The sequence below is a fragment of the Polypterus senegalus genome, chromosome 3 (genome assembly GCF_016835505.1).
Source record: "Polypterus senegalus isolate Bchr_013 chromosome 3, ASM1683550v1, whole genome shotgun sequence".
NCBI classification, from domain to species: domain Eukaryota; kingdom Metazoa; phylum Chordata; class Cladistia; order Polypteriformes; family Polypteridae; genus Polypterus; species Polypterus senegalus.
The window spans coordinates 159,301,914-159,329,701 of NC_053156.1; the positions used below are offsets into that span (position 1 = coordinate 159,301,914).

The window sequence follows — 27,788 nt, forward strand, 5'->3', positions numbered from 1 at the left end:
TGGATTGGTTTATTCTGAGGAAGGCCAGAATGGCCTCCTCAGGAGTAGTCCGTTTTCGGAACGGTGATTTAGAAAAACTCACCAGACAACATGGAGTGAAACTTATGCCAGAAACGACCTGTTCTCTGGAAGAGTGTGTATTGGTTGTAGGAAATGTAATAGGCTGTGACGATGTTCGTTCAGCCTTAAGAATGAGCAGCGCGGTGGTAGTGTTTGTTGCTACAACGGATTTTGTCCATAGATTGGTAGAAAATGGAGTTGTTATAAAGGACACTTTAACTCCCGTACTGCCTCTTACAACTTCAGCAAAAATCGAATGTACCTCCTTTTCTAACGAGACCCTTGAAAGAGAGCTATCTCGCTATGGACAGTTAATCTCGCAGATTAAACGCATACATTTGGGATGTAAAGCACCCCAGTTGAAGCATGTGATGTCTTTTAGGAGGCAAGTTTTAATGATTTTAAAAAAATACAGCGGATGAATTAAACGTAGCGTTGAGGTTCCAAGTGGACGGTTACGAATATGTTATCTTTGTCACCTCTGAACCGATGAAATGCTTTAAATGCGGCAAAGCTGGTCATGTAGCTAGAGATTGCAAAGATGTTGTTAAAACTGCTGAATTAGGCAAGCAACTGACCCCAGATAAGACCCCCGACCGCCCTGGGGATCAGACAGATGCGGTAGAGACGGCGAACACATCGGAACATAGCGGCGGGATCGCTGTTGCTCAAAATGAAGACGCTGCTAGCGATCAAACTGCGTTGGTCCAAATGAACAGCAATTCATTTAATGCTGATCCCAAACTGAATAGGGATAATGGAAATCAAGACCCCCCTGTATCAGAGTCTGGAAACACTGCTAATGAGTCGGATGTTTTGGAGGTATCAGACTCTGCTATAGAATCAGTGGTCCCAAGCATATGGGGTGATATGGAAATGGAGTGTGTACAGTACTTTCAAAACACCAAAGGCTGTTAAAAGACACTGTGGAGCAGACGAGCAAGTTGCTTTTAAAAAAAGAAGCTTTGAGAAGACTGAAGCCGCGGCTGACACTGAAGCGTCCTCGGTTTCAGATTGTGGGGAGGACGGTTATTTATCTGATTCCTCCGTTGTGTCAGAAAGTAGTCAGGACATCACAGAAGGATATGGATTCTACAGAATTAGAGCCTTTTTGGTTGAAACAAAGGGGAAAAGAGTGGATGTACAGCTTTTTTCCGGATGTTAAATTATTTATTTCCTCCGTTAAACGGTTAATGAAGCAGCGATCGGGCACTGAGGTTTTTTCAGACAAGGAGGGGTGGAGGCTTAGAAGTATTTTAAGAAAGTTACGTACCACTGCTAATTTAACAACTTGTTAACAAAGGCTCAAAATTCTGCATTTCTTATATTACTTAATGTTATTATAGTATTTTTTTTTTGGTTCCATTGTCAATTTTAACAATGTACGATTTTAAAATTGGGAGTCTTAATGTTGCAGGTTGTAAGAGCCCTCCTAAGATCGCGAAAGTGTGCGACTTCCTGAGAGGGAAGCTGAGAGGGAAGCATCTGACAGTGGCTTACCTTCAGGAGACGCACAGTGGAACTGCTCTAGAAATTGAGTGGCAGAAATGCTGGGGAGGAGACGTTTTTTTTAGTCATGGGTCAACACGCAGCTCTGGTGTTGCCATTGGTATATCAAGTGTGTCCGATATCGGTGTCTGCCTACAAAGTGATAAAAGGGCGGATGCTTAAAGTAAAGGTTGACTTGGACAACAGCCGGTTGGACAGAAATCATGCAGAGCCCCAACCGCGAACTGCCAGAGAGCTGAAAGCGCTCATTGAGCGATATGAATTGAAGGATGTGTGGAGGGCTCTGAATGGGGGTGACAGGCAGTATACATGGGCACAGGTGCGAGGTGGCACCCTTTCACTTGCCAGGCTTGATCGGTTTTATACTTATAACCATCATTTTAACCGTTTTAATTCATGTGTCATTGTGCCAAACAAGCCTTTCTGATCATGCATTAGTTACCTGCAATGTTCTTTTGTCATCTTTAAAGTCAAAAAGCTCTCATTGGCATTTTAATAAGCTTTTATGTCAGGACTCCCATTTTAAAAATTGTTTTAGGTACTTTTGGACACAGTGGCGGGAAAGGATATGTCAGTTCTCTTCTCTGAGTCAGTGGTGGGATGTTGGTAAAGTGCAGATTCGCTAGTTCTGTCAGCAGTATACTCTGAATGTCACACGGAGTTTGAATGATTCTATGAAAGCACTGGAGGAAGAGATAGCATACTCCAGCAGGACTTTGACTCCTCTAAGGGCAGTGAGAACCTGGACATGTTGAAAGTGAGAAAGGCTGCCCTGGCACAACTGACTGATTATAAAGTACAAGGTGCTTTGGTTAGAGCCCGTTTTCAAGCGGAAACTGAGTGTGATGCTCCAACCAAGTACTTTTTTGGGTTGGAAAGAAAACAGGGCCAAAGCAGAATGATTCATTGTTTACATGACCATCTGGAAGTGAGATGAGAAGCTCTTCTCAAATTAGGGCATTTGCCGTTGATTTTTATTCTAAACTTTTCTCATCTGAGCTGCTATTATAGGACACTGCTTGTTCGGGTTTTACAAAGGGACTGCCGCAGGTGCCTGTGGAGGAGTTACCAGCCTTACAGAGAGGGCTTACCCTTGAAGAACTCTCTAGGGCATTGGCAAGTTTAAACACTGGGAAAGCTCCAGGTATTGATGGACTTATTGTTGAATTCTACAGGCTGTTTTGGCAGTTCATCGGACCAGACCTACTTGCGGTTCTTCAAGAGTGTTTAGATAAAGGTCTCCTCCCCTTGAGCTGTAGAAGAGCTGTTGTTGCCCTCATTCCAAAAAAAAGAGATCTCTGTAATATTAAGAACTGGAGGCCAGTAGCCTTGCTTTGTACTGACTATAAAATAATTTCTAAAGTGTTGGCTACGAGAATGAAGGAGGTGTTGGGGCATGTCATTCACTCTGATCAGAGTTACTGTGTACCAAACCGGTCCATATATGACATCTTTTTTATCAGGGATACATTTGAAATCTGCAAATTGTTTGGTTTACATGGTGGTCTAATTTCCTTGGACCAGGAGAAGGCTTTTGATCGGGTGGAGCATCAGTACCTTTAGCGAGTACTAACGGGACTTGGTTTCCCACCCTGCTTTAATTCCATGGTTTGGGTGCTCTATAGTGACATTCAGGGTGTACTGAAAATTAATGGTGGGTTGAGCGCTCCGTTTAAAGTAGATAGAGGGATTAGACAGGGTTGCTCTTTATCTGGCATGTTGTATGCCCCTGCTGATCAAATTAAGGAAAGTGGTGGGTGGACTGACTGTCCCTGAGTGTTCAGTGCCTTTGAAGGTCTCCGCATATGCAGATGATCTCGTAGTATTAGTTGCAAAACAACAAGATGTGGATGGGCTGGTATCTGTACTGGATGAGTTCCAAAAAGAATCATCAGCTAAAGTAAATTGGACCAAGAGCTCTACAGTACTATTGGGTAACTGGATGGGTCCTTTTCCTTCATTGCCTTCTGGACTGAAATGGACAACAGATGGTATTAAATACCTGGGATTACATCTAGGAGGCATAAACAGTGACAGTAAGAATTGGAAGGGTGTTACAGAAAAGGTCAGAAACTGTTTACAACGCTGGAGATGGCTACTTCCCCAACTGTCTTATAGAGGACGGACGCTGACCATAAACAACCTTGTTGCATCTGCTCTATGGCACAGGTTGGCATGCCTGGAACCCCCACCTGACCTGATTACTGAAGTGCAAAGAGAGTTGATTAGTATTTTTTGGAATGGGAAGCATTGGCTGTACCGAGGTATTCTGCATCTACCCAGGAGTGCAGGAAGACAAGGACTGGTGGACATCTGTAGCAGAAAAAATGCATTCAGACTGCAAACTCTGCAAAAACTGCTTTATGGTCATATGGCTGTGTCCTGGAAGCCACTAGCGTGTGCTCTCCTGCGCCAAGTTGGCAACCTGAAATTGGACCAAGCGCATTTCTTAATGGACAGTGATTCCTTCCCCATAGGTAATGTTTCAGATTTTTATCGAAGTGTATTGAGAATCTGGCAACAGTTGGATTGTCGCATTGAGGAAAGATCCTTAAATTTATATTGGACTTTAGAATTGCCAGTTGTCTCTACCATGGCTGTAGAGTCGACATCTCTGAAACAACGCCTACTCAGAGCTGGTATTCTACGAATTAAACATTTGATTCAACTACAGCTACTTAGTTGGCTGAGCGCAGAGTCAGTGGCTGCAGCTTTAGGTCTGAGCTCTGTGCGCACAGCAGAAAGATTTTTGCGGCAGATTCTTTTGAATATACCTTCAGCTGCTAAGGATTTATTGAATGACTTTTTCAATGCTACAGATTACCCAGAGCCTTTGTCTGTGTTTCCAAATTTGTTAATTAATGCCAATGAGAACATGATGGGGGGAAAATGACAAGAGAAGAACTAAAGAAGGGAAGGAGCTATATAAATTGTGTGTCCAAGCTCGATATCAGCCCCAACTATGCAGATACCGGATACACCCTGGAGGGATAAATTGGGATAAATTGGGAGGGGTAGAGGGTGTGGGACAGTCTATACAGTCCACCATTGAATAAGAGAACTGGCGATCTGCAATGGAGAATTATTCATGGGATTGTGGCAGTTAACTCTTTTTTGTTCTTAATTAACCCCAACATCTCAGAGATGTGTCCTTTTTTTCCAACAATGAGAAACTGTTTTTCACTGTTTTCTTTACTGTTTTAGGATTCAACCTCTTTTATCTGTACTTGACAGTGTCTTTAATGTTTTGAGGATTTATTTTACCAATCAGATTTTTATATATGGTTTGGCTAATGTGAAAGCAAAAAAGAATGTTGGCAGATTAGCAAATTTTTTATTGGGCCAGGCTAAGCTTGCCATTTATATCACTAGGAAGGAAAAAATTAAGAGTGACAGGGAGTCTGACTTGGTGGGTTTCTTTAAAGCACAATTAAAAATAAAAATTTTATTAGATTTCAAGTTTTATAAGATGACCCATAATTTGCATACATTAATAAAACAGTGTTGTACAATGAATGCAATTTGTAAAATTGTTAATGACGAGTGTGTTTTTGTTTTGTGAATTAACTATTATAATACTACAGCAAAATACTTTTTTTTTTTATTGATGGTTTGTTGATTTTTGTAATGATTGTTAAATGTTTAATCTCTCTTTCTCTCTCTCTCTCTCTTTTCCTTCCATATCCCCAACTATCCCAGATTTAGGTGAATTGGTGACGATACACAGGCCCCAGTACTGGTGGGCACATTTGCATGCCCTGTGATGAGCTGATGCCCTTTCTAGAGCTGTCGTGTGCCTTGTGTCCAGTGCTCTTGAGATAGACTCTGGCTCACTGAGACCCTGAAATGAATTAAGAAGGTTTGTGAATGAATGTATGCGTCCTAAATAAGTGGGTACATTAAACTGGCCCAATGTGAACAAAATATGAATGCGTGCATGATTGTGCACTGAAATGGCCTGACACATCATTCAGACTTGGTTCCCACCAGATACTCAGTTCTGCTAGTTCCGAACAACTTAGACCTCTGAATTGGATAAGAGAATTAGAAAATGGACAGAAGTGGGGTATATTTACCATAGAATAGAATGCCAAAGTCTATATAAGGCAACACAATTCTATTCCAAGGACTGTCCATCACTTTTTTATCACACTGTTTTCTAAATTTCTAAATACAAAGATTTAACCAGTGAGTCTACTGTTGCACATGTGTGCCTGGGAGACAATTTCAGGGTTTGTTGGTTTGTAATTTCACCCTGAGCCATGGAATGGCGCTGCCTTATTAACACTTCACCTCTCCTTCCCTCTGCAGATGTAGAAACTAACAGATGGTGGGCATATGACATCACTTTGATTATGTGGCTCCTGGACCTGTCCCTTCCACCAAACCTTCTTCATGACTGTCACCACCGCCATCTTTTTCCAGTCTAATGATAGATTTGTATCTGTGAGGATATTTCTCATGCTACACGTTAAATCATGCTTATTGTTTTTTGCTGCACAATATATGGAATTTGCCTCAGGAAGCCTCAACCCTATGTGTGCGCTCTTTTCCTTTCAAACAAGAGAAACAGAAACACTGGCTAGAAGCAGTATATTAATAATGGTTTTTTTTAGCTGCACAGTTTTGTAAAATATTTAAAAAGTAATATAACATTTTGTTTAAAATATAAAAAACAAACAAATCTGGATGTAAGCAGTTGAGCTGTGAGCCTTTCCAACCAAATTGGGACCATAAAAGCAGTTTGATGCTTCTCATGGCTGCTAATCAGACTGACACTTAATTTTCAGCAATGTGGAGTTCTACACCTTTAGATAGTCAGTTTACTATGGGTTTTAAATATATTTAAGTTACTAATGGACCTATCAGCCAGTATATTGTGATATTTTGGGGGTTTTGAGGCTCTTTCTGCATCACTTCTGACGGTGAGCCACTAGTTTTAAAACCATTCTGTAAATTTGCTTCAGTCACTGTTTTTTTATGACTGCAAAACTAAAACAATTCTCTTTAAAGTAGTGTTCATGGGCAAGTTACAAGATTTTTAGGGTATCAAAAGAAAAAAAATGTCATTTTAATTTGTGTACTTTAAACATTTATAATCACAAGGTTTGTTGGGGCTAATCTGAATAGAATATACAGCAGCAGTCTATCTGCCTTATTTGCGTTATACTCATTACAATATGTAAAGCCAATAAAAAATCTATAATCAAATAAAAAAATCTATAATCATTAAGTAACTGATTATGTGATAGCTTTGCTCACAGTTATTAAAATACATTTTTTATAATTTTGAGCTTCAAGCTAAATTCTGAGTACCTGAGTACTTGGGCCAATGGAGTTGAACACCAAATAATTTTGCCAATAAATGTGTGCCATTCCAGCCAAACCCTGCACCTTGATGTAAGGTTTCACTTTTGATTGCCATGATTAACTGTATTCATTCTGTAGTGCAAATATATTAGGCTAACAATGCCTAAGAGAAGAACGTGTGATATTTTTCATTAGATTATTCAAGAAATGCATCTGCAATAATGGGCTAAAAATGTACTTTACTTATTTTTCATGGGTTCTAACCCCTTGAATTACAAGTTTGAAGCAGTGTTGTGAAGGATGAATACTCCCTCAAACAAAGCACAACTAAAATGGTTTATAGGGTCTTTATTGTCAGGTATATACCTGAACGCACTTCAGCACCCATGAGAAGACCGCTTCTGGAGTACAAGTTCTGCATTATAAGCTCTACAGTAACAAAAATGTATCCTTCTGTCGCCTGTGAATGTCTTGTAGGGGTTAACATATCTGGTAGGACAAGCAGATGGCCTCAAGGAACAGAGTTATTTAGCAGATACTTCAACACTCTTTCATTTTGGACAGAGTATAGGAATAATCAAGGGTGTTAGCAGGATTTGATACAATTGCTTGAGCACCAAAGCTCTTACAAAGGTTATTACTTTGTAGTCAGAATTGGGCATCTTTGCTATGTACGCTGCCCTCTTATAAAGTGCTGATGTCAAAGGCCAAACAGATGCAGGTCTATGGCCATGCAATGATGGCGCTCATTGGAAAACATAGAGGATGGCATCAAAATTGAAACAATATAAAAATAAAATTTAAAAAACACATCAAAATAAAATTAAAACATGAGACATTAAATACTAATGGGTTGCTAACCAAGATGTTTCCAAAACAATAATGGCCATAGTTTACATTCAGTGCCTCTAATTGCTGCCTATTTACACTGTAATTGCACAGAAATTAACAGTGTAATTAAGCATTATTATTGTTTACTCATTGCATAATTTGTGAAATTGTAAATACAGAAATATGGAATAAGAATGAGAAATGTGTAGATGTCTCTACATCTACACAGGTTACACATTAACAATGCTAAGTTACACTTAATGTTACATGTTGCTGCAATAACAAACAAATACAAAATTAGTCATCTATCCCTGACACTAGAGTGAAACAAAATCAAATTTAAGTAAACTGTGAATTCTTCAAATACATGATTCCTCATTAATAAACGGCACAACCAGAGTTGAAATACCAGTCTCTAACCCTAGAAAATGGCTTGCACTATTTCTTGGAACTCTTAAGGGATTGGACCTTACCATATACACTCACCTAAAGGATTATTAGGAACACCTGTTCAATTTCTCATTAATATAATTATCTAATCAACCAATCACATGGCAGTTGCTTCAATGCATTTAGGGGTGTGGTCCTGGTCAAGACAATCTCCTGAACTCCAAACTGAATGTCAGAATGAGAAAGAAAGGTGATTTAAGCAATTTTGAGCATGGCATGGTTGTTGGTGCCAGACGGGCCGGTCTGAGTATTTCACAGTCTGCTCAGTTACTGGGATTTTCACGCACAACCATTTCTAGGGATACAAAGAATGGTGTGAAAAGGGAAAAACATCCAGTATGCGGCAGTCCTGTGGGCGAAAATGCCTTGTTGATGCTAGAGGTCAGAGGAGAATGGGCCGACTGATTCAAGCTGATAGAAGAGCAACTTTGACTGAAATAAACACTCGTTACAACCGAGGTATGCAGCAAAGCATTTGTGAAGCCACAACACGCACAACCTTGAGGCGGATGGGCTACAACAGCAGAAGACCCCACCGGGTACCACTCATCTCCACTACAAATAGGAAAAAGAGACTACAATTTGCACGAGCTCAGCAAAATTGGACAGTTGAAGACTGGAAAAATGTTGCCTGGTCTGATGAGTCTCGATTTCTGTTGAGACATTCAAATGGTAGAGTCAGAATTTGGCGTAAACAGAATGAGAACATGGATCCATCATGCCTTGTTACCACTGTGCAGGCTGGTGGTGGTGGTGTAATGGTGTGGGGGATGTTTTCTTGGCACACTTTAGGCCCCTTAGTGCCAATTGGGCATCGTTTAAATGCCACGGGCTACCTGAGCATTGTTTCTGACCATGTCCATCCCTTCATGACCACCATGTACCCATCCTCTGATGGCTACTTCCAGCAGGATAATGCACCATGTCATAAAGCTCGAATCATTTCAAATTGGTTTCTTGAACATGACGAGTTCACTGTACTAAAATGGCCCCCACAGTCACCAGATCTGAACCCAATAGAGCATCTTTGGAATGTGGTGGCATGGGAGCTTCGTGCCCTGGATGTGCATCCCACAAATCTCCATCAACTGCAAGATGCTATCCTATCAATATGAGCCAACATTTCTAAAGAATGCTTTCAGCACCTTGTTGAATCAATGCCACACAGAATTAAGGCAGTTCTGAAGGCGAAAGGGGGTCAAACACCGTATTAGTATGGTGTTCCTAATAATCCTTTAGGTGAGTGTAATCATGCACACATATTTCTGTCAAATATGGATGGGTGATTATTTCCTCTGGTACATGCCCTATGCACGTCCCACCTATGCTCCAATGGCCAATCTTACTTGCAATTTTTATGCCTAGCATTGGTCAGACTTCCTTGAATATGAACATAACTGTAACCAGTTCAAATGTTCATCTGTTATATAAATAGCCTAGCTTTAATAAAAATAAAGGGGTACTGTGGGTGAGAGTGACAAACTGGCGAGCAAGATTAATTGGATTGGACAAGTTAATCAAGTCCAAACTCATTTTAAATCAAGGTGATTTAAGCAATTTTGAGCGTGGCATGGTTGTTGGTGCCAGACGGGCTGGTCTGAGTATTTCACAATCTACTCAGTTATTGGGATTTTCACGCACAACCATTTCTAGGGTTTACAAAGAATGGTGTGAAAAGGGAAAAACATCCAGTATGCGGCAGTCCTGTGGGCAAAAATGCCTTGTTGATGCTAGAGGTCAGAGGAGAATGGGCCGACTGATTCAAGCTGATAGAAGAGCAACTTTGACAGAAATAACCACTCGTTACAACCGAGGTATGCAGCAAAGCATTTGTGAAGCCACAACACGCACAACCTTGAGGCGGATGGGCTACAACAGCAGAAGACCCCACCGGGTACCACTCATCTCCACTACAAATAGGAAAAAGAGGCTACAATTTGCACGAGTTCACCAAAATTGGACAGTTGAAGACTGGAAAAATGTTGCCTGGTCTGATGAGTCTCGATTTCTGTTGAGACATTCAAATGGTAGAGTCAGAATTTGGCGTAAACAGAATGAGAACATGGATCCATCATGCCTTGTTACCACTGTGCAGGCTGGTGGTGGTGGTGGTGTAATGGTGTGGGGGATGTTTTCTTGGCACACTTTAGGCCCCTTAGTGCCAATTGGGCATCGTTTAAATGCCACGGGCCATGTCCATCCCTTTATGACCACCATGTACCCATCCTCTGATGGCTACTTCCAGCAGGATAATGCACCATGTCACAAAGCTCGAATCATTTCAAATTGGTTTCTTGAACATGACAATGAGTTCACTGTACTAAAATGGCCCCCACAGTCACCAGATCTTAACCCAATAGAGCATCTTTGGGATGTGGTGGAACGGTAGCTTCGTGCCCTGGATGTGCATCCTACAAATCTCCATCAACTGCAAGATGCTATCCTATCAATATGAGCCAACATTTCTAAAGAATGCTTTCAGTACCTTGTTGAATCAATGCCACGTAGAATTAAGGCAGTTCTGAAGGCGAAAGGGGGTCAAACACCGTATTAGTATGGTGTTCCTAATAATCCTTTAGGTGAGTATTAATCATGCACACATATTTCTGTCAAATATGGATGGGTGATTATTTCCTCTGGTACATGCCCTATGCACATGTTCCACCTATGCTCCAATGGCCAATCTTACTTGCAATATTTATGTCAAGCATTGGTCAAACTTCCTTGAATATGAACATAACTATAACCAGTTCAAATGTTCATCTGTTATATAAATAGCCTAGCTGTAATAGAAATAAAGGGGTACTGCGGGTGAGAGTGACAAACTGGCAAGCAAGATTGATTGGATTGGACAAGTTAATCAAGTCCAAACTCATTTTTTTTCATTTGGTATTATTTTAAAGTTTTTGTGGGCCTTTGAGCATTTGAAAAGTTACAGCCATCAACTAAAGGAAATAAATAATAATAATCTAAACATAAAATTATAAGGCAAACACCAATAGAACAAAACATTCTTGGTCTTGAGTATCAACTGCTAATTGATTTCAGTTATTGAGCTTTAATGATAATTAAATTACACATTTTCAATTGTTCATATACTGTGAGATTTTTTTATCTACACAAACAATACTTTGAGAAAACACCTGACTGAGCTGGAAAAAAAGAGAGAAAGGTCACAAGCGGCTTTTTTGCTTTTTACGTCGACAATGGGATTAAAAGAACATTTCCCTCCAGACTACTGAAATTCTGTTGTGCCACCTACTGTTATTTCCTGTCCAACACAATTTCTTTTAAACTGTATCTTGCCAGTAAAGAATGATATCAGGTAAACTCTTGGTTGAATATGGTGGTCTTGTTTTATTCAGGTTTAACCATATCAGCAAACTTTCATTGTCAGAAAAAAGAGTAGGCACTGTATGAAGAGATGAAAGAGCTGAAAGGGTGCAGATGCTCAGCTGAATTCCATAAGCCATCATCATACTTATTCTGAAGCACAGATGAAATGTCAAAGATGGGGTTATCCCTTGTATAAGTAAAGCAGTCAGTGACCTTTCTAGAGTATATGCAAGGGGAGGAGAAAGCAAAATATTATCGACTTTGCTGCTACTACCAGAACCCAAAGTTGTTATTGATTGCCTGCTGAACTGAGCAGATGAAGCATCACTTGGGTACCTCTGAGACTGATTCGTGCTTGCTGTTGCAGAGGACAAGAAGAGCTAGTAACTTCAGATCCACTTACAGATACAAGTCGGAAAAGAAGCAAACATGCATGGTGAGCAAAAAAAGTGTAATCCAAATTCAGTAACATGTAGGGCCAAAGAGGTCACACTTTAAGTACCCATTAAAAAACAGGTATTAACAGTTTATAATCACTTATTTTTATGTCATTAAGAACAATAAATGACAAAAATTAAAACATTAAATATGCCACTCTTATTTTTCATCATTTTATGCCACATTAATATGGCTTTTAATAAAATTTTTTATAACATGCAAACTGTTAATAGCTGTTTATATAATGGACATTTAAACTAAAATGTGATCACCAAAGAAACAGTGTGAGAGCATGCAGGCTTGAGACAAGATGGCCATCACATTCTCCACAACAAGAGCTAACATGCTTGAAAGCAGCTACCTTATATTTGGCTTCTGAGGGTAGAATGGTGTCCTCTTTTATGTCTGATTTCAAAGGTTTGCAGTCACTACCTGTTCCATCTCCAGGGAGACCAATGGGACCTGTTTTATTTAAAATACAGAAGAAATGTCAGTGTTACTTTACCATTCTTGCCTTATTCAAAATGGAAAGCATTATGTTATTTGTGCAAAAGAGAAAAGCAAAAAAAAGAAAATAAATAAAAAATTGAAAGCTTTCTTTTTTCTTCTCGCTCTTGCTTACAGAATACAAACATTTCTGAATGTCAGCCTTCTCTCGTATCTCTGAACGCAGCACCACATTCGCACAATACAGCTCCCTGGACCTACTCCAGATTTTACAGTAAGCTTTTGAAACTCGTATTGTGGGCTTCAAGAGAAAAGTAACAAAGAGTTTTTAATGATCCAGCACTGAAATTTGGAAGAGCTCATTGGTCTGTTCATTTCAGGCTTTGTAACTCATGATTAACCTCAAAACCTGAGCTGCATTTAACAGTTTTAAATAAATCCAACCAACTGAAATAAATGTCTCTGCTTGTCAGCCACCACATGGCGGTTTATCTGCTGTTCCCTTAAAATTTTACAATAATGATGACTTGGATGTAAAGACAAGATGGACACGAGAGATGTGCCAGCTTTCAGGCCCCACATGGTCTATCTCCCCTACATAATAGAAAAGCAAATGTGTTCTTCGAAAACCACATGCTCAGAAATGTATCTCTCCAAGATATCAGCTAGGACAAGCTTTATCTTACAAAACACAAAAATATGAAATGGTAAAGAGTCAACCAGTCCTAGTGCATGAACAGAAACTGAAAAATGGGTGAATGTATTTGTGCTAAATTGATATAAAATTAAATTATTAATCAAATGCTTTACTTTGAAAGATATAAATGAAAGATATTAATATAAGTGGCAGACAAGTGCAGTGGTTAGCACTGCTGCTGCTCTGGTCACTATGTGTCTGCATGTCCTCCCTGCAATAACTGAGTTGATTTCTGACTTGTGTCCATTGTTTCTGGGGTAAATTTTGGCCTCCAGTTACCCTGAATCAGACTAAACAAAATCTAAATATCTCAGTTTGTGCTGTACAGTGCAATGGATGACTCAGTGTACCAGGTTTGCCAGTGGATTTGAACAGGATATTCAAGTTTATCCAGGAAGAAATTGTTTTATTTTAATAAGGGCATGTTTCTGGTCACAAAACGGTGTAGCCCGATGCGATTGAATTCTTTAGAGTGCATTTTAATGTTGGTGGAGTAAGCCAGTGTACCAAGTTTGCCAGAAAACCAAATGAGGGTACTCACAATGGAATGGGCAAAATTCATATACCATTAAAATGTATAATATGAATTGCTCTCATAACATCATCATCGAATATGAAGTTGGCTGCAAGCAAATTAGTAGCTGTGAGTAGTTAGCTAACCAATTTAATTACCTTTTACTACACTTTAGTGTAGTGGTTGGTGCTACTACAGATCCTGGGTTTGAATGTATAATTTTATAAACTTGAAAATATCTTTTTTTGTAGAGTGTAACTGAGTGCATAACATTACCCTGTTGAGCAGTATGTTCTGTTCACAGAAAATGATGTACAGTCACGTGTGATAGTGTTTGGTGCTCATCAAGGTGCGCATTGTGCACATAATATTAGCTTGGGCATAGATCAGAGTATGTAGAATATGCAAGAAAGTAAGTAGTATACATGAGACAGTAAGCAGTGTGCACTAGATAGTATCTGGTATGCACAAGATCATATGTGGTGATCATGAGATAGCATGTGGTGAGTACCATATTGTTTCCCTGAAGAAAAAAAAAATTCTCAAGGTTCGTATTATAATTCTGAAGGTTCATACCTAACTTTTTTGTATTGTTATTTTGTAATATTAACCTCGTTGCAAACACAATTATAATTCTCAAGGTTCATACCTAACTTTTTTGTATTGTTATTTTGTAACATTAGCCTTGTTGCAAACACAATTATAATTCTCAAGGTTCATACCTAACTTTTTTGTATTGTTATTTTGTAATATTAAGCTTGTTGCAAACACAATTATAATTCTCAAGGTTCATACCTAACTTTTTTGTATTGTTATTTTGTATCATTAGCCTTGTTGCCTGAGCTCATATGTTGGCCTGGATGTGCATGTATGCTGCTATTCTGGACTCTGTGTCTATCCACGGTTTGTTCCTGCTAGTGCCTGATAATGGCAAGACAAACTTCAGTTTTTCACAACCCTTCGATAGAATAACATCCAATAGGAAGGATTACGTGATGCTGTGAGTTTATCCATCTATTCTACTGCCTCTAAGGGACTTCACATTGGGCTTGTTCACTGTTCTACTGCAGTTCTGTGAAATTCACAATTACTACTTTCAACCGTGACATCATTTAGCCTTCCCTACGATGGCACGGTGACTCCAAATTTCACTGTTTAGTGTCTTTGGTGTTTATGTTTTTTTAAATAATTTTCTGCTTGATTTATCACTCCATCCTAGAGCCGCACAGGAACTCCAGTCTATGTTCTGAATTTGTTCTACTTTGACTATTACAGCAATCACACTTTATAGATTACCGCAGCTCATTTACTGCGTGTTCTAGTCTTCAGATTCAAACTCACTCCAACAATATGTCACAATGATGTCTCCTGTTATGTGTGTCAGTCTGTCTTGATATAGAGTGTATATAATACCACCAATATTCTCCAAGCCTGGAATAAAGCAAAGGACGTCAAAACATACATATAAAACATATTTATTAACAAAAAGAGGTATTTAAATAAGTTTTAGGAAAAAGGAACCAATGGAAATACAGACATATTAGGAAAGAAAACCAACACCACCACCTGTCCAAGACTACCCTCTGTGGGTTCAAGTCTCTGTCTGCCAGGTACAGTGGTTTGCCTGGCTGCCTACCTTAAAGTACCTCAGTACACAATTTCCTTTCTTTTTCCACCAAATGCACGCTCTCATAACACTGGGCTCTTCTCTTCCCACCAACTAAAAGTTTACCACATCCTTCCTCCTGACTGCACAACTGATAAGCCTTTTTCAGGGAACAGCCTTTAAGCACCATCTTGGAGTCACCTCTGGCTAAACCTCACTCATACTTACTTCGTGTTTACATATGGAGCACCATTGAGTTCATGCAGCTTCTAGTGTTTTGGAATCTCTAAGCATTAAAGGGCAGCACAATTCTTTCTGTCCCAGACAGTGCACTCAAAGGTGTCCTTGGGGACGTATAATGGTACTTCTGCCCACTCAATGCATGTCTCTGTAGCCCAGATCACACCCCTCTTTCTTTGAGGCAAGTTTCCCTGCTTGTCCTCATCACAAACAGCATAAAATGCATTAGGTATTACAAGTCAAAGGAAATCAAATTAATGAAGTTCAAATACAACAGATGATTATACTCAAGTATTTTCGAAAGACTTTCCAAAAATCAGAGATATATACAATTTTACTTTGCAATGTATGCTTAGCGGGTGGCAGTGGGTAGTGCTGCTGCCTCGCAGTTAGGAGACCCGGGTTTGCTTCCCGGGTCCTCCCTGCGTGGAGTTTGCATGTTCTCCCTGTGTCTGTGTGGGTTTCCTCCAAGTACTCCAGTTTCCTCCCACAGTCCAAAGACATGCAGGTTAGGTGCATTGGCGATTATAAATTAGTAAATAAATAAACTAGTATGTGCTTGGTGTGTGTGTGTGTGTGTGTGTGCAAACCCTGCGGTGGGCTGGTGCCCTGCCTGGGGTTTGTTTCCTATCTTGTGCCCTGTGTTGGTTGGGATTGGCTCCAGCAGAACCCCCCGAGACCCTGTAGTTAGGATATAGCAGGATGGATAATGGATGGATGTATGCTTAGCAAATGCAGGCTGGCCTGGCCATTAATTCATCCACTTCAAAAACAATTCTAATTGTGAAAACATTTCTGTATGCTAATCCATCAATTCAAGCATTTTCAACAGACATACTGAATGGTTCAAATAGATTCCTAAAGGAAAGAAAGAACAAGATCAAATTTTTCAAAAATGGTCATCTATGTCTTGAAAAGCAAAGCAAGTAGACACAGTCACTTTCAAAGAAGCAAATGACTAAGTAAGCTGTCACAATAGGAGGTGACTGGGTACATCTTGGCCTAAAATAACTACCTGTCCATTCGTTATTTAAAACTACGTTATCCATCACAGTGTTGCCGGTAGTCTTGATAACATCAGAACCATTTCAGTACAGTTAAAAATCATTAATAAAATAAAAAAGTCAAGCTTATGAAAAGTTAATGATATGCAAAAAGTGAGTGAGACTCATTTAGAGTCATGACGTGGTTATTGCTCGAGAACTGCTCATATATTATGAAAAATAAGGAAGTTAAACATTACTTTAATTATCACCAAGACTGAAGACCTTGTTTCACTGTAGGATTATGGGTGGCAAAGAATGGTTTGAGATTCTGTAAAACTCCGCAGCTTGAAACCGATTAAAAAATAAATAACAGAACCCACAGCACTTGGAAAACATCCATATCTACTATATAAATCATGTATGTTTTCAGTACAAATGTATGAGGAAAAATCAAAGTGGTTGAAAAATAAGCTGCACATTGGACAACACTGCTATTGTCACAACCTTGACAAAAGTGCAAATATCTTTAAAAGCCCACTAGAGAAACCCTAACTTTAAGAATATAAACAAAGGAAATGGATATTTATTACTAGAAAGGCAATATTGACTCTCCTCAAGTGAAACTTTTCATACTAAAGGTTTTTTACCATTGGCTTTCCTATCAAATAGATAAAGGTTTGAATTTTGTGAGGGTGGCAGTTAAGCAGCATGCACACTTTCTGGAGGTTGTCAGCAGTTAAAATCAATTTGGCCTGGCCTAAGGCAGTCGGTCAAGTGCTTGTCTTTTGGCAGATCTATCAGCACTCAAAACATTTTGTGAATCTAGCTAAGATGGCTTCTGTTCAAACTTTGTTACTTTACTTTTCTATATTATCCACTCATCAGTTTTTTAGACTCAGAATATTCTCAGATGTCATAGGAAATTCGAGACTATAACATTCATCTCTCTTTACTATATGTAGGACAATTGTGATTTGTTTTAGAGATATGTTTAGTAGCATTTCAACCATGATTTCTTCACTAATCCTGGCAACACTGGGTACAAAATAGGTGCCAGACTTAAGGACCTGTCACATTACATGACTTTTCCATCGATTTTCAGTCACAGACTTCATTTACAATAATCTTAGCATGCTGGGGGGAGGTTGTGGTGTTCTCACGTAACTTCCGGTCATGTAGTCTGACATCCTGAGTGACTCAGTCCAACCAGTCTGTGACTCACTTTAACAAAATCTTAAGTTGCTGGGGCAGGCTTTGTGTTTGTGAGAGCTGACAACTAATGACTGCCAATCAAGAAGTGATACTTTGGAAATGTGAAATTGTTTGAAAGTCAGTACTGAATCATGTAATTTGTCATGGCCTCTGTTTTCTAGTCATGTAATCTGACATCTGCAGGCAATGATATCAGCAAGTGCAGTCATCAAGTTTGATATGCTCCCTGACTAGAAGACATGTAATGTGCCACCATCTTTACAATTCAGCCACTGTACTTCTGCGGTGTAGGCTGAAAAAAAAAACATGCATTTTAGTTTCTGTTACGAAGCAAGAGTTATCTTTTCATTTTTGCATTATTAATTAATCAATATATATAAAATACATCTGTCTGCTCAGACGCAAACTAGATAGATAGATAGATAGATAGATAGATAGATAGATAGATAGATAGATAGATAGATAGATAGATAGATACTTTATTAACCCCCAAGGCGAAATTCACATACTCCAGCAGCAGCATACTGATAAAAACAATATTAATTAAAGAGTGATAAAAACACAATGCAAGTTAAAAAATGCAAGTTGGAGAGTGTGAAGCAGGTGTAACAGTCTATAATCTTGTATAATGTTAACGCTTACCCACCCGGGTGGAACTGAAGAGTCGCATAGTGTGGGGGAGGAATGATCTCCTCAGTCTGTCAGTGGAGCAGGACAGTGACAGCAGTCTGTCACTGAAGCTGCTCCTCTGTTTGGAGATGATATTGTTCAGTGGATGCAGTGGATTCTCTATGATTGACAGGAGCTAGCTCAGTGCCCATTGCTCAGCCACAGATGTCAAACAGTCCAGCTCCGTGCCTACAATAGAGCCTGCCTTCCTCACCAGTTTGTCCAGGCGTAAGGCAACATCTGCAGCATCTTATTGCAGATGTTGAAGGACACCAGCCTGTTAAGGAAGTATAGTCAGCTCTGTCCTCTTTTGCATAGAACATCAGTATTGGCAGTCTAGTCCAGTTTATCATTCAGGTGAACTCTCAGGCATGTATAGGTCTGTACCCTCTGCACACAGTCACCTCTGATGATCACGGGGTCCTGGAGGGGCCTGGGTCTCCTAAAAATCCACCACCATCTCCTTGGTTTTGCTGGTGTTCAGGTGTAGGTGGTTTGAGTCACACCATTTAACGAAGTCCTTGATTAGGTCCCTATACTCCTCCTCCTGCCCACTCCTGATGCAGCCCACGATAGCAGTGTTGTCAGCAAACTTTTGCAAGAGGCAGGACTCCGAGTTGTATTGGAAGTCCAATGAATATAGGCTCAACAGGACCGGAGAAAGCACAGTCCCCTGTGGTGCTTCTGTGTTGCTGACCACAATCTCAGACCTGCAGTTCCCGAGATGCACATACTGAGGTCTGTCTGTAAGATAGTCCACAATCCATGCCACCAGGTATGAATTTACTTCCATCTCTGTCAGCTTGTCCCTAAGGAGCCGAGGTTGGATGGTGTTGGCATAGCAGCATACTGTTCTTACTGGAGCTACAATGTCCATACGGAAGTTGATGTAGTCAGTAGTGCAGTCAACAACCTCCTCAATGTTCTCACTATGTGACCCCTGCAGGATATCCCAGTACATAATACCAAATTAATGGTGTTCGAACCTTGACCTTGGTCTTAATTGATAGATCTTGACACGACACGTTGAAAATTCAAAACATTTTAGGTAGCGGCAACCTGGTGGACATTGGTTTTCAAAAAGGCTTACTGTAATTAAACCACAATCTATAGATAATCCCCCAAGACATGATACATACATGTTCAGAACACACAAGTATAAGTTCTTACATTTGTCAACAATGGGCAAAGAGTTTACAGTAGTTTATATATCTAGCTTTTTGTAGCATTTTACAGTATTTAAGGACTTTTAAGTTCACATGTTTCACTACTCAATGCTTTGGCTCTTTGGTAAAAGACCCTTGTGTGCTGAACATTCAAAAGTACCTTCTGCAAGGCTAGACAAATGTAAACTCAGTATGAATTCTGTGGATCTCGTATATTTGAAATTAGTTGCAGAACATAAGTGTCTGTAGACATTTTGTTTGTGGTACATTCCTTCACCCCCTTTTCTTGGTCTAGTCTTCTCTATATAATCTCCTTTCATGCAGTTGTTGTTCATTCTGACAATTCTCCTGCTGCTGTCCCCTGCATCATCTGCTCCTGCATATTAGAAAATGGATTGCTTATTTTGATGGACCTCTGCAAAATATTTCAGTTTAGTTTGACTCTAAACTAAACCATTTTATTGGAGTTTTCTTTTAGGGGGAGAGGATTTTTAAGCTTAATCCATGATGTTGACTGGTACTGGATATCGGATTTCAATCATATACCCAATAGTAAAATTGTTTTTCAGTAAATGCCTATTTCCCCTTGGCAATTTCAACTTCTACCCAAATGAAGAACTAAGGACAGATAACTTCATAGCATTTTGTACGGGTAGCAACTACTTTTGTTTAAAAGTAAACAAGCTACAATGCATATCTCATTTGGAACCAGAAAAAAGCCTTGACCTATCAGGGTGTCAAAATATTATCCCTATAAATTACAAATTATAGTCATTGGTCACTGGAAAATCTTATATGAGTTACAGTTTTCTTAGTCATTGTTTACTGGAAGGCCAATAAAGGATCAGAAAGTGATGTATGGTCATGTGTTTATGGCAGATTAATGGGCTACCATCTTATAGTGTTTGAATTTACAGATCACATCACATCAAATTATTTGCTTTTGATTAAGGCCAAAATCAAGGTTCTTCTCTACCTCAATCATACTTTATGAGTAACTGTGTCACATACAGACAGACCATATTATTTTATATACAGTCAGTATTTGGGCAGTGACACAATGTAGACCACTACAATGGATCTGAAAAAAAGTAATCAAGATATGATTGAAGTAGAGACTTTCAGCTTTAATTCAAGGGGGTTAACAAAAATATTAAATGAGCTGTTAAGAAAAGACAGACATTTTTACACATGGTTCCCCCTATTTTCAGGGCCTCAAAAGTATTTGGACAAACTAACAATCACAAATATAATGATCATTCTCAATATCTGGTTGAAAATCCTTTACAGTCAATGAATGCCAGAAGTCTGGAACCCATAGCCATCTCCAAGCGCTGGGTTTCCACCCTAGTGATACTTTGCCAGGCCTTTACTGCTTCTGTTTTGTCTTCAGTAAGTGAAATGAAATGTCCAGTTGGGTTTGAGGTCAGTTGATTGACTTGGCAATTGAAGATTATTCCACTTCTTTGCCTTTAAAAAAGTACTTGGTTTCTGGCACATTTTCCATCTGTACTGTGAAGCATTGTCGCATCAGTTTTGCAGCATTTGTCTGAATCTGAGCATATAGTATAACCCTGTACACTTCAGAATTCATCCTATTACTTCTGTCAACAGTCATATTATCAATAAACGTCAGTGACCGAAATCCACTGGCAGTCAGGCATGCCTGTGCCATAAAACTGCCTCTACCATGTTTGACAGATGATGTGGTATTCATCAGATCATGAGCAGTTTCTTCACATCTCCTATACTCTTCTCTTTCCAGCATTCTGGTATATATTAATCATAAATTTCACTTGTCCAAAGAAAACTGTTCCAGAACTGGACAGGCTTTTAAAAATGTTTTCTGGCCAAGTCTAATCTGTCTTTATCCTTGAGGTTTACCAGTGGTTTGCACCTTGTAGTAAACTCCCGTCTTTACTTTCATGAAGTCTTCTCTTGATTGTAGACATTGGCAATGATAGGTCCACCTACCGCAGAGTGTTCTTGGTTTGGCTAAATGTTGTGAAGGAGTTCTTCTTCACCAAGGACAGAATTCTGCAATCATTCAGCCCAGTTGTCTTCGGGTGGTTTTCCAAACCTTCTGGTTATGCTGAGTTCACCAGCGTGTTCCTTATTTTTAAGAAAGTACCAAATGGATGATTTGATCACTCCTCACCTTTCTGCTATCTATCTAAAGGTTTTTTTGTTTCCTCAGCCTAATGATGGACTGTTTTTGCTTGCATAGACAGCTGTGGAAATGTACTCATAATTTGTTTTTAAAATTCTTAATAAATAAAGTAAAAAAAAAAAATTGTGGAATCTTTTTGAATGTCCCTCGTATATTTATACTAGCAAAATACCCGCGCTTCGCAGCGGCGAAGTACTGCCTTAAAATTTTTATTAAGAAGAAAATTAAACCTTTATAAACTGAGGGAAAATATACCAATAATTATTCGTTAAGGATCTCTTTGTATACCACATTGTCAGTTTGGCCATCAGGTTGTAATATGACCAAGCTGTGCGCTGAGCTTACTCTTGAGCATGCAATGAACAGTTGGCCAATCTTGTTTCAAATCTCACAGCTTGAATTGCTGCTGTCATAATCGTTTTGAGTTTCATGGTTTGTTTCAATTACGACAGTATTCGCAGGACTTTTGTTGAAGTGACATTCGGCATCTGTCAAGCGTTGTAAGCACACAACCGGTTTCATCGATAACTTCACATCCAGCTTTTGAGAGTTTAAACATTCATAAACATCAAAGTGTCCACTACTGAAATCGTGACCTGTGAATCTAAGATGTTTAAGAGGCATTGGCAGTTGTCAAAAGGTGTAAAATATTTGGCCATTTCGGTACACTTGAAAGCGACAACCGAACAATTCAGCGGCAGCCATCAACTCAGATGCAGAACCATAGGTGAAGGGCTTAAGCATATCACTCTTATAGTGCTCCTGTGTAGTATAATTATCTCCTGTACCATCATCAGTTTAAACCTTGAATCTGTCCCAGTCATTCAATACATAAGACACAATGTTCCTCCGGATATCAAGAGTGAGTCTGATATGGCCGCAATATGTAACAAAGAGAATGGAAAAGGTAGGTGCCATCTCCGGGCATGGAAACCACTTGGTAAGTGACAGTTCTTTGATCGATGGTGATGACCTCGATAGACATGTTAATGATGGTACAGTTGGAACGATAAAGGAAATGGGTACCTGAACAATGTAAAGTAAGTCTAAAATACCTACACAATAACTATAATCGTAATAAACGAACAATAAAACAGTGGAGAAGCCGTGGATTAAATAAAAAGGCTGTAGTTATCAGCAGTGAGACGTGAATGCCGTGGCGAAGCAAGGAAGGGAATGTAGAGACCGGAGCGACAGACGGCCTAATATAGGCAGGCCGCCAACAATGTGGGAGGCGTTGGGATGGGGGACCCAAAGCCGCCTCACACAGTGACCGAGCTGCAGGCTATGGACGTATATATGTACGTAAGTAGGATTCAGTTAGCGTTGGGAACCCGCGTACCAAATTTCTTGAAGATGGGCCCATAAGTAACAATGACCGTTGGAAAGTTCAATATGGCTGCCGACAGTGGCATCATACCACTGAAATAAGTACGTACATTGGTTTCAGGTAGTGCAGTGAAGCCGCCTACCAAATTTCGTGAAGATGGGGCCATGAATAAGAAAGTTCAACATGGCGGACGTTGTCGACTGTTATGACCATTACGTGTAGAATTTTGAAATGAAACCTGCTTAACTTTTGTAAGTAAGCTGTAAGGAATGAGCCTGCCAAATTTCAGCCTTCTAACTACATGAGAAGTTGGAGAATTAGTGACGTTGGAAAGTTCAATATGGTGGCCGACAGTGGCATCATACCACCGAAATAAGTACGTACATCGGTTTCGTTTAGCGCAGTGAAGCCGCCTACCAAATTTCGTGAAGATGGGGCCATAAATAAGAAAGTTCAACATGGTGGACGTTGTCGACCGTTATGACCGTTACGTGTAGAATTTCGAAATGAAACCTGCTTAACTTTTGTAAGTAAGCTGTAAGGAATAAACCTGCCAAATTTCAGCCTTCTACCTACATGGGAAGTTGGAGAATTAGTGATGAGTGAGTGAGTGAGTCAGTCAGTGAGGGCTTTGCCTTTTATTATTATAGATATATATATAGGTTTTTGTTCCAAGCATTTTCACAATCACTGACTCATTTCACCTCATTCACTGGATCTCATTGTTTCATTAGCCGATCTTCTTTCTTCTCATATACACGTGCAGTAGAGTGAGGTTAACATATTTGTGTGCATGCCATATAGCTTTAAATGTATTACTGCCTTTTGTCATTTTCCTTTTAATTCACCTTTTTTGGTGTAGAGCTTGCTTCAGGGAAAAACAACACTATTAGAACTACCTGAGAAAGTGGCATGAACATCATGATGATGATGATGAAAATATCAAAAGACAAAAAAAAACCTCACTAAATTATCTCAATGTAATAAACATAAATAATAAAAATGTGGTTTGACACAGAAATATAACCTTCTAAATGAAGGTAGGAGTCCAATTAAAAACAGGTGTTGGATGGGATGAAAACCTACAGCCCAGGGGGTCACTCATGGCTGAAATTGAGAATCCCAACTCTAGGGGCAAGTATTATAGTGACAGTGGATATGCCCTCCTGCCTCAAAACTTCAGAGACAGCTGAAAGAAAAACTCATTATGTGTGGTTTGCATGTCCTCCCCATGTCAGTCACTGGGAACTCTGGTCTGCTTCCTATGATCTGAAGATATGCACGTTAAATTAACTGGTGAGGCTGAATCGGTTTTGTAAGAGGTAGTTTTGATGTGTACCAGATCATAACTGGGGGGCAAGTGCTATGCAGCTACAATAGTACCCTTTTGAAGCAACTTTTTGGTGAAAACAATTTATGTTTTAGAATATTCATGTATATAATCAAACAAGTCCCACTCTTTTTTTTACCTTTTAATAATGTTGTACATTTACTGGCAGCCACCAGAGACCACTGTGTGAGAAATTAACTTCTCTGTCTGCTGACTCAAAATGCCAAATTGTTGCAGAAGGGCGTCACAGCAGCTGTGATGACACATCTTGGCAGTGCATGCTGAAAACACAGGTGACGGTGGCTGTCTGTCATGACACTGGTGGTGACACTCAGATACATGACTTTTGGCACACTGACTTGACAATGCAGGTGCGACATTGCACAGCTTGGAAGCTGAATAGGGCCAAGCTTGAGCTGTGCGAAAACATACCAGACTCAGCCCTGGCTCCGTGAACAGCTGTTAAATTTTGCTACCTGTTGAATTTATCTCTTTGTTTTTCCCACTCATTGATAAACATGCTCAGATTTGTACCCGAGACTTCAGAGCATATAAGAGGCAAAGCCTTGGTTTAGAAAAACTCTGCCTATATAAATACTGCAGCTTAAAATGTTAACGTTGATTTGGTTCATGATACAATAAACTTAAAAATGCTTAACGGATATATCAACAGTGAAATAAGAACTGGCCAGCAGTAATTTAAAATTGCCATTTATTCTATCTATGAAATTCAAAGTTGCAGAACAGCATCTGAAACAACACAATGTGTAAATGCCACCCGCTCCAAAATGCACACTCTATCTATTTTAGGGTTGCTGGAAATGTCCCACTTGAAATCAATAAAAATGAATTAATTCATAGAAGCAGGCAGTAAAATGACATTTCCCTACAGACAATTTTCCTTTCCCCTAACTGAAAACTTGAATTAATTCCCAAATCTTACACAATATGTGGAGAACTAAATAGCTTTGATGCTGTAAACTTGCGCCTTTTGGAGTGGCCTTTAAACCAGCCAGCCAAACATTAGCTGCCTACATCCTGGATTATACGAGTCTGTGAAGTGTTCAGCATTCACACATTTTCTCGTTCAATCCTTTCCAGCTGAAAGGCTTGTTATTTTCTTGGCAGTGGAAAATTTCTGTTTCTTGGATTTAGTGCCGCTTTGTAATTTTGCCGACTCTTTTAGTCCTTAAGCAATTTTTGATTATGACCAAAGAACTGCTTTTGAGCACTTGAAAAGCTAAGGACATGTTATGTTTGTTTTCTTATGCTGGCTGCCTTTTGCGAGATGAAGTTTAAAATAACCTGAAATGGCAGTGAGGCTGAAAAGCAAATTGTATGTTGCCATTTTCCTTCAGTTTACCTTTAAGAATGATGATGATGATCCCTCAAATGATATTTTGCTGCTCGGAATCTCATGTGTCTCCTTATATATAACAAAAAAGACGCAGGATGATTAGTGAGTCTACCTTTTCCCAGTGTTTAGTATGTACGGGTGTGCTCACAAGTCTCTCTTCTGTCACCAGACCCTGATGCAACTGGGATAGACTTTGCCACCCATGATTCTGCACTGGATGAATAGCATGCAAAAATACAGTAGAATTATGGATTACATTGAAGTGAATATGTCATGCTGTGTTTGCCATGGGGACTCTGGCCTCACTCTAACTTAATTTTAATTAACCGCTACTGTCTCAACTTATTTGGATGACCAAATTCAGGGAGGTTACGTATCAAGTGAAGCTTTTTGGCTGAAAGCCCAAATATTGATGTATTTTATATCTGTTTAAAGGTACATTATTTAAATAAAAAAAAGTAAAAAGCCACATTCATTTCATATAAATAAAGCTTTTCTATTAGTAGGCGGTCTGAATTTGATCTGTGTTTAAGGTCATTTAATTTCTCCGCCACATGGCAGCAACCTTAATTCTGCAACAATGGATAAGACGTGTGGTGGGTTTATCATTCTGCATTTTAAATGTTTCCAAGTGATGAAAAGTTGAAAAACATTGCAGCAGTTAAAATAGGATGTGGTTTTCTGCACGCCATTAAGAATATTAATTTCAACAATTAATTAATTTGAAGCATTCATTTTAAACTTGGGTAGCACAGTGGTAGCGCTGCTGCTTCACAGTAAGGTGACTGGGGTTCACGTTCCTGGTCCAGCCTGTGTGGAGTTTTCATGTTCTCCCTGTGTTTGTGTGGATTTCCTCCCGCTCTGTAAAGACATGCATGTTAGGTTGATTGGCAACACTTAATTGGTAATGGACTGGCACCCTATCCAGGGTTTGTTCCTGCCTTGCTCCTTATGCTTGCTGGGATAGGCTCCAGCACGCTCCACAACCCTGGTTTGGATTAAATGGTTAGAAAATGACATGACATTGTAATCTTGATTGTGTAGAAAACATTATTTTTCCCCTTATCTTTCAGACCCGATATGTACTCCAAAGATTCATCACCATACACACACTGCATTAAAGTTTGCAGTAAAGAATGGAGAGCTACAGTTTCACTGTGGTTAGTGCTACTGCCACACAAATCCAGGACATTAGTGTCGACTCCTGCTCTGTTCCCCCCCAGAGAAAAGAAATGATGTTTGAGTTTATTGGCAACCCAAAACTGAGTTGGTGTGTATGTAAGTGTGCCTTATGGTGGACTGGCATTACTGCCATGTACCCAGTGCTGTGGGCATAAATGCTGGTAACCTACAACCCGATTATAGGATCAAGTGATTTTGAAAGTGAATGGGTGGCAGGATTAATGAATGAGTGTTTAAACCGATTCACTACTGCAATTTTCCAAACTTAAGCAATGTGGTGTAGTGGTAAAGGCACTGAGCTTTAAACCCGAAGGCTGCCACCTCTAACTCACTGTGTGGCTCTCACCAAGTCTGTAATGTACGCTAAGTTTCTACAAGGCTTTGGACAAAGGCACCAGCCACATATACAATAATAAATCATATCTGTGTTATTTCTACATTACAAAAATAACTTCACTAATGATATTTAGACTTGAGAGCTTTGAGCTTTCTTTTTAATCAAGATCTATGTGGATACTGGAAATACTTCTGCTATATTTCCATGACTGACCTTGCCAGATAACAAATCCAGTAGTGGAAAAAAAAGACAGAAGAATTTTTCCTGGCTGATGGGCAAGAAAATTATCATCACCTGTAAATGGAAAGGGTCATGAACAATAGTCAAACACCACCAAAGATTACTCAGGGTTTCCATAATTCTGTGCCTGCCATAGAAAATGCATTTTACAACAAATTACAGAAATTGTGATCACTGAAAGTAATGCGGGCAGCACACTGGTCCTTTGGTTTCCAGTTCCATGTACTGCACTAGGGCTGAGCTCCTGCCTGCACAGAGCTTAACAAATGTTTCAAATTGAGAAATGGCCATGAACAGGCCATTCAGTCCAACATAGTTCATCAAGTCTTATTCACTTCTTTCCTCAGAGTCTCATTTATAAAAATATACTG

The 27,788-nt window shown here is 39.5% G+C and overlaps 1 protein-coding gene across 4 annotated transcripts in view; it reads right to left on the reverse strand.

Moving 5' to 3' along the window:
- Nucleotides 1-27,788, reverse strand: part of arid1b (AT rich interactive domain 1B (SWI1-like)) — a 717,470-nt gene that overhangs the window by 73,128 nt on the left and 616,554 nt on the right. For all 4 annotated transcript variants that reach the window (XM_039748144.1, XM_039748142.1, XM_039748145.1 and 1 more), the window contains exon 10: nt 12,296-12,396. In XM_039748144.1, coding sequence (XP_039604078.1) covers nt 12,296-12,396 — 101 coding nt within the window. The remainder of the gene's footprint in view (nt 1-12,295; nt 12,397-27,788) is intronic.